The sequence below is a fragment of the Notothenia coriiceps genome, unplaced genomic scaffold, assembly GCF_000735185.1.
Source record: "Notothenia coriiceps isolate Sejong01 unplaced genomic scaffold, NC01 NC01_scaffold00027472, whole genome shotgun sequence".
Classification (NCBI taxonomy): Eukaryota; Metazoa; Chordata; class Actinopteri; order Perciformes; family Nototheniidae; genus Notothenia; species Notothenia coriiceps.
This window is the reverse complement of record NW_011360173.1, coordinates 1-7,876: the sequence shown is the minus strand read 5'-3', so window position 1 is coordinate 7,876 and position 7,876 is coordinate 1. Positions and strand designations below refer to the sequence as shown.

Sequence of the window (7,876 nt, the reverse complement as noted above, 5' to 3'; positions counted from 1 at the left end):
TATCTCAGGCCAGTTGGGTCGCAGGGTCACAACAGCCCTGTTTGTGACTGTTAGAGGAAGAAGCACAAAATACTAAATATAAAAAAAATCAAACAAATATACATTTGTTAGCAACCTTCTTAATCCTTACTTTCAAATATTATAATTTATATTTTCTTGAAGACATAATATTAAATGTTTAATTACCGACTGCATCGCTGTACTCTGTGTAGTAAACAGGGTTTCCTCTTCCTCCTCTGCACCAGTAGACGCCTCCTCGTGAGACACTGATTCGGTCATTTGTGAGGAAAACAACATCTTGTGTCTTCAGGGGTTCAGAGGTTTTCCCTTTTTTGTACCAGAAGTATCTCCAACCAGAAGCTGATGATGGTCCTACAGAGCAAGTTAGAGTCACATTGCCCCCTCCTGGAAATATGTCTCTCAACTGGGCCTTTGGTTTTGCTGTTTAATGTAGAATACAGGTACAAATGTTTACAAAATGTTAGTTATTGTCCCTTTAAATAAGCCTAGCTTGTCAAATAATACAAATGTATAACTTATCCAGCACTCTTAGTAATATTAAATCACTGTATGTTATAGTGAAAATATAGAGAAATAAGTATGCTTATATTTCTATTTATAACCACTGAAGTAGTAGGTTAACCTTGAGTAGAAACGGCCATAAAACGGGGTGAACATTTAAAAAGCCTTTTTTTTCTTTGTTCATTGTCCTGTGTTTCTAAGATTAGGCAGAAAATATAATTATGTTTCATTTTGGGATTACTAAATGTCTGAAGCTTTTAGGTATGAAAACTACTTACGTTCAGTTTTCAGTTTTATCAGTTCAGATTCTTCATCGCCAAATTTACAACTGTAAGAGCTCCCGTCTGACATCACTTGAACGGTGTTTTTTGTCATTAATGGTGACTGGTGGTTTCTGTCCGTTGTGATTAATGATCCGTCTCTGTAGAAGGCAGCATTCTCCTCTCTCTGAATACGATGCCGACAGAGCAGAGTCACTGATTCTCCTTCAAACAAAGTGGATGCAGGACTTTCCAGGATCACGATTCTGTCTGTGTCACACAAATGGTTACTTGTTTTAGTAAAACAGCTCAATTAATACATTAGTACAAAGAAATACTTCCAGTTATTAAGAATACATTTTCACATTTCATGAAAAAGGAATACATTTTTACCCGCACCCTTTGAATAGTGTTAAGCACATTAAGTCGGATTAATTTCTCGAATATATTGGTCTTTCTTCATAATTTGTCACAATTAACAAAAGTATAAGTTTCTTGGTATAGTATTATCTTAATGTAAATACTTTGATGTAAGAAGCTGAGTTTTGTAAGAAGTATTTTGTTTCTTATTTTAATACTCTTGAATTTGCGAAAACACAAAGCACAGGATTTTATAGTATACTTCACCTGCCTATACAGCGTCAGTGGAGCTCTTCAAACGTTAAAACATTAAAATAATTTACAGATTATATATTAGAACTTGTCCAAACTGTGTGTTCGTATTAACATGGCTCCTTAATTAAAATAAATTGTTTTAATGAACTTGGTCATGGTGGTATTACTTTGATAACTTACCTGATACAGTTAGATAGATTTTATTGCTTATTTTTGTTGATCCCCCGTTCTGAAACAAGCACTGGTATTCACCACTGTAGCCTGAAGTTAGAGGTTGTAATGTTCTGAAGTTTTGATTGCTGGGAGAGAAAACTTCTCCATGCTGGTTGTGGATTGAGTAATACCAGTCGCTGTCTTTGCCTCCTGTAATGTCACACTTGAAGGTAACAGACTGTCCAGAAAAAAAAGTTGTCCAGTTTGGCTCAATGGTCAGCACAGCATCTAGAAACCATCACAAGATACATGAAGTAAAATGTATTTTCTTTTTGTCAAAACATTTATAATACATTGATAAAACGGAACACACAAAAAAAGAGGATGTTGTTTGGAGAGTGACATAGGTAGATTTTACTTTATTTGGTAAACAACAAGAAAGAAAATGGTATAATTACCTTGAGCTTGTCCACGGTAAAGTAAACTCAGCACTAAAATAAGTTTGAAACTACATCAGACATTATTAAAATTAAAGAAATCAAACATATCATAACCTCAGGCATTTATAAAGATGTAACAATGGAAATTAAAACTGTAAAAGTACTCACAGAAAAACCCCAGTAGAGAGAGCAAAGTGTGTCCCATCTTCACATCCAACACTGAGAATCTGTTCCACTGTTCATGAGAAATTCTTCTACTTTGTGTAAATAGAATGATTGAAACTGCAGCATGAAGAGGAATCAGGAACTACAGAGAAACAAATGCAATGACATTTTGGAAAAGGAAGTTGTTTTTTATCTTCTTTACACGGCCTGGGTTTCCTTCCCTTTTAGACAAAGCTAACAAAACAGAGCGGCTCTAATATCACCAAATGTACAACAAGGTTCGAGCCACATGATCTGAATCAGACATGTAACAAATAATGTTGTAGTACAATGTTTTACACTAAATATAAGTACACAGAAAGTAAGTATAGATAAATTGTCCTACTCACTTTATAATCCATGAGCTTTCTCACCAAAAAGAACATTTTTCCAATCACATATTTTTTACATCTCTAGGAGAAATTCTCCTAGTCTCTTTCCAGATGTGAGTGTAAAGAGCCAAAGTCATGCCCCCTCCTCTAGAGATAGATCTACTTTAAGGGGTCATAAGTAACAAAGCCATAATTTGGATATGGAAAATATTTTTATTCTAGGTGCGAATTGGATCACAACAGTTTTAAAAAGCCGACGAAAATGATCAAATTAAATAAATACCAAAAGACTAGTTGTGTATTTTAAATGTTGTAATCCAGGGATTAATGTAGCCAAAAACAGTGAGAAGTCAAAATGTAAAGCTTTAGTATTTAATTTAATGTCTTCACCCCACCCAGGCAGCAGTGCAAAGCTAAGGAGGTGAACAGTATCAGTCAATTGAACAATGTAGGATCCCTGTACTGTGTATTCAACTTCTGAAATTACTTAACATGCTCAAAGTTAAGTCCTAAAAGAAAATACATAACATTTAAAATCAAAATAGGGATTTAGTTACCATTTTTCACTTCTAATACCCAAAGAGCTACGGTTCACTGCTTTGTATTGAGGTCCTTTTGAAGTGTGTTCGAAATCAAATATTTGCTTTTTTTTTTTATTTATCAGGATTTAATGCTTTGTTTGAACGACAAGCATGTTACAAACATACTACTTGTGCTTCTGTAAATATTTGTGACAAACACATGAGAAATTCCAGTATGTTTTCAGTTAAAGGTGGGGTATGTAATTTTGGAGAAACCAGCTCGAGTGCGCTAGAATTTGAAAAATCTGCCACCTCCTTATAAAGCCCTTCCTCCAACACACACGAACGCGCACATGACCAATGAGGGCACGAGATAAGTTTGTGCACAGGTGGAAGGCTGACAGGCAGGTAGGCCCATCCAGTTACTTTAGCCGGGCCGGCTCAGATGATTGGTCGTGCTTTTTACAGCGCTACGGCTTCCACAGATGACATTTTTTTATGGATTTATTGTCAACGCATTTAATATATTCATTGCTATCGGGATGTTAAGAGCATTCCAAGGAATATGACAAAAAGTGTTTCTGAAATAAATGACATACCCCACCTTTAATATTCGTTTCAATAGAATCATTTGTATTATTGAATAAATAACAAAATGTAATTTAAGGTAGCTTTTTTTATTAAAAACAAAAACAAAAGGCTTAACATAATGCTCTGAAAGGAATCAAACACACTGTACAAAAGATCTATCCTCCAGTTTTTAGGTATTCTGAAAATCTTGTCTGACCTATTGGTGGTGCTATGACTTCACATTTGTTTTCTTCTGCAACAAACTGTACACCGTGTCGACTTGCGAAGGTTGCTCCTGTGAAGTTGTTGCCTCATGTTTTGCCTGATGTCCTATAGTTTCTTCAATGCTTTTGCCTTGATGGGATGTTGTATTGTGTCTCTCTAAAACACTGTAGACTGTATCCACTTCCCGCTTAGATCCCAGCTCCTCTCTTGGGCTGATGTTTGGGCTGCTCGTCTGACAGGGCAATGCATCATCCACGTTTTCATAACAGGCTTGACTGGAAGTAGAGGAAGAGACTCTCTGCACAGAGTTTGGCTGTTCCTCCGATGGCTGGCTTTGTATTATCCGAGCAGGAGATGTCTGTGACAAAAAGAAAATGCAGTAAAATGTGTTTTTTTGTATTGCAAAATCAATATGTAGCATACTAAGATAAACACCTCCTAGCGTCTCAAAACTCTAGATCTTGAGAAATCTAGAGAAAGGTTTTAGTGACATTGACCTGAAAACATTGGATTCAAATGGAATAAACAATATTCTTACATCCCCAGATAAATAAGTAAATCTATCTTACCTGTTTTTGAATACATTCTGTTTGAAAGAGCCTTTTAGCCACACAGACAGCAAAGGCACAGAGGGATACACACAATGCAATACATATAAGTATTACAATGTGTAGTTTTGATGTCACTTCAGGTTCAGGATTAGATTTTCCAAAGCCTGGAAAGACATAAAAACACATTTTAACAGATAATACCTGCAACGACTGAGGTATTAAATGGATGAGGTGGTGGTTCAAAAATGTCATAGAAAGAAAGACCTGCATACATATTTTCTGGATTCAAAGTGTGTGATTAACAAATTAAGAATCACAAAATACTTACACATTCCCTCCATGCTTTCAGAAACATTGCTCTTGCTGACGTTGTTGTTGACACTGCATACAATAACTCTGTTGTGGAGGAAGATGGTGATGTTGACCTTGCTGAATAATGCTCTCTGAGATGTTATACAACTGTTGTCGTCACACACAGAACATACCCAGTCACCCTGGACGGAGCAGTTGACTGTGATGTTGCAGGAGTCAGCAGACAGGTTAAAGTGCAGCGGGGAACTCCTAATGAAAGGCCTGGGAACAGTTTCTGGAAAAAATTAAAAGGCATTAGATCAGTTGTTGGTAGTAAGAATCGCAACACAATGTTCACAATATGAAGTGCAAATTTACTAAAGAGAATATCGATATAAAATTGCATTGTTTTTTTTTGACATAATATATAAATGTAATACCTGTCCACTCTATTCATCTACAATGCTCCAGCTTTTTCTAGTGCTGATATTGGCAAGCTTTCGTGACCCAAGCTTTCCATAAGACATTTTAAAGATAAGACCGAAAACCTATACAACCAAAGTGGCTTAAATAAGGGGGGGAAATACAACTCCTTATAGAGTATGTGAAAGTATTCTTTTACAATAAACAGGGATGTACAAAGGCAAAAGGATGCAAAAATGGTGATATAGATAGTTTTACTTGGATCTTCATTTGATATTTATTTGTTAACTGGACTGTAGACTTTTTTTAAACCACAAAGACAAAAAGGTCAATGTATTTTAAAAAGGGGCGGGTGATAAAAATATGTTGTTTTTGTCGTAGATGGTTCAAAAAAAGTCTTAAAGCCAGTCTTGAAGACACAAATGTATCCTTAAGAGGCGTATTGTAATGTTAAATAATGAAATGTAAAGCCCATATAACCAACTAAAGTCAACTAAATATTAAGAACTTACCTTCAACAATCAGTTTGTGGGTCTCAGTTTTTCTATTCAAAACTGAATTAATGAAAGAAAAGGTATAGGTGCCGCTGTCTGTCTCATTGAGCTTGGTGATACACAAGGAGGAGTTTGTTGGATTATAATACACTTTGTCCTTGTACATGGGGGTGATGTTTTTACTTAAAACAATAAGCTCCTTTTCAAAAAGCCACTCCTCTTTTTGATATCCTGATGATTTTATGTGTAGACATATTGAGCTGTTTTTCACGCGGTAGTGCATCGCTGGCCGGATCTCCGCTGTAATCCCTGAAAGGAAACATTAAATAAAAATACATTTTCTTAAATGTCATTAGAGCCAAATACCTAAAAAAAGATTTTATGCAGCAATAATGTGACCTAAAATAAACATAGATACATAAGCATAAAGTAAAATAAAATCTGATCATGTAACATGGTGAGACTTTATTTTGCATGAGAAATACTAATGTTAAGGCAATTATGATTGATTTAAATGTTAAGGAGAATACTAAATATTTCTTTAACTGAGCTTAGAGACTAATAAAGATGCTGTTGTTAATCAATTTTGCTTTCAAGATACCAAAACATTTACATTTCAGGAAGTGCCATTATCTACAATACTCTGGTGGACACTTTAGGCTGTAAAATGCCAGCAGAAGTCAATTTTTAAAGAATAATGTATCTTTAAAATCCTATAGAAAATGGCGAAGCTTTAATTTAAACAACATCAGAAACAGAAGCTTTATGAACTGTCAAAATGTAATATATTTCCTACATTAATTAAAAAAGACACTAAAGTCTGCATATGTTAAATAAGATGTTACGCTTTTTAACACGGCGTTAAAGCATGTTTCATGATAAAATCCCATTAAAATTGTTAAAATGTGTAACCCTAACTTGTAAATAGTAATAAAAAAAAAATTGTATTTGTCTTACCTGCAATAATCCAGGTAAAACTCAGAAGCAGAAACATTTTAATCTTCTCGACAGGAAATGTTAACGTTAGCGAAACCTTTGACGGTTGCAGACAAAGTGCACAGACCATGAACGCAGCAGAGCAATGTTGGCAGAAGAACAGCAGGAAATGGTAACCAGCAACCTACTTTGAATACATGTGATTGAAACAGATGAGGCAAAATAACTTAAAAACCTTAATTCAGGCCTAGTAATTTATTATCCTTTAAATAAACTAACCCAGAGACAGCATTATTATAACTCAAACATATCAATAAACTTCACCAAAAGGTAAAACAAATGAACCTCACTATCAACACACATCAAAAATGTGAAATAGTCAAAACCCTATTGGGCCAAAACGTGTGTGGGTTTATAGACAAAAAATAATGAAACCTAACAATCTAGCAAAGGTCGAAAAAATGCACAGATGTTGTACTTAAGAAAAGAAGAAGTGAGAGTGTAAGCATACTCTGTTACAACTACAAGTTGGGTATTGAAAATGCTAGTCAAGTAATAGTATAAATCAAAATATACTTAAAGTCCCAAAAGTATAAGTACTCATTATGCAGATTGGCTCATTTCAGAATAAGAATATATAATATGTTTTGATAAAAATTATATATGCATTAATCTGTTTATCAAAGCTGGAAAATGTGTAGCTAGTTTTAATTACTTTGTACACTGCAGGGTAGCTTGTGAATTTAGTATCAAAACACTGAAATACTCAAGTACAGTACAAGTCCCTTGAAATTGTACTTAGGTACAGTAATTGAGTAAATATACTTACCGGTAGTCACTTTAAACCACTGCAGTCTGGCATACAAAATCAAACAACCAAATGTTTAAAAGATTATTTTGTGGGTCCGGAATTTACTTTTTTCTTAAATGTTTTTGCTACATCTAATTGTTTTGCTATAGGCCTGGAACCAATGTAAAGTTCAACTACTTACAATTATTATTTTTACAAAATATTTTTGCGTTTAATACAACTTTTAGCAATAAATTCAGTTTCACATGCCAACGAAGCTCACTTCATCAAATAAAATACTCTTTAGTCTTTTATAGTATCATTTGTTTTTGCCGGCAATTCAAACAGGAACTAGATTTGTTTTAATACATTGAATATTTGTTTTATATTCTAAACTGCTGAAGGTCTTCCCAAATAAAAAGAAAGGTGTAGAATAAAATGTATTTTCATCTGAAAACGTGTCAAAGGCCAAAACATTTGCTGTGGTTTCAGACCTTGAATAAAGAAATCAAGAAAATTAGCTAATAATAATGTTTTAACCCCGATTAT

The 7,876-nt window shown here is 34.4% G+C and overlaps 2 protein-coding genes across 2 annotated transcripts; both read right to left on the bottom strand.

Moving 5' to 3' along the window:
• Positions 1 to 3: 3 nt before the first annotated feature.
• LOC104957619 (Fc receptor-like protein 4) lies at positions 4 to 2,528 on the bottom strand (the record flags this gene model as incomplete). Its single annotated transcript, XM_010785263.1, has 6 exons — positions 2,159 to 2,528; positions 2,009 to 2,041; positions 1,578 to 1,838; positions 801 to 1,052; positions 187 to 441; positions 4 to 47 (listed from the first exon to the last, which is right to left on the bottom strand). Coding segments are annotated over exons 1-6 (882 nt in total), but the record flags the coding sequence as incomplete, so codon positions are not given.
• Positions 2,529 to 3,705: 1,177 nt separating this feature from the next.
• Positions 3,706 to 6,669, bottom strand: LOC104957618 (uncharacterized). The gene is made up of 5 exons (XM_010785262.1): positions 6,559 to 6,669; positions 5,620 to 5,910; positions 4,722 to 4,979; positions 4,412 to 4,557; positions 3,706 to 4,200 (listed from the first exon to the last, which is right to left on the bottom strand). The coding sequence occupies exons 1-5, from the start codon at positions 6,665 to 6,667 to the stop codon at positions 3,847 to 3,849; spliced, it is 1,158 nt and encodes a 385-aa protein (XP_010783564.1). The 5' UTR covers positions 6,668 to 6,669; the 3' UTR covers positions 3,706 to 3,846.
• Between the last annotated feature and the right edge of the window lie 1,207 nt (positions 6,670 to 7,876).

Coding starts and splice junctions, on each gene's coding strand:
- LOC104957618 (XM_010785262.1), bottom strand. CDS start 6,667: ATGGTCTGTGCACTTTGTCTGCAACCGTCAAAGGTTTCGCTAACGTTA. Junction 4,558..4,721: donor TGAAAGCATGGAGGGAATGT/GTAAGTATTTTG, acceptor ATGTCTTTCCAG/GCTTTGGAAAATCTAATCCT. Junction 4,201..4,411: donor CAGAATGTATTCAAAAACAG/GTAAGATAGATT, acceptor TTTTTGTCACAG/ACATCTCCTGCTCGGATAAT.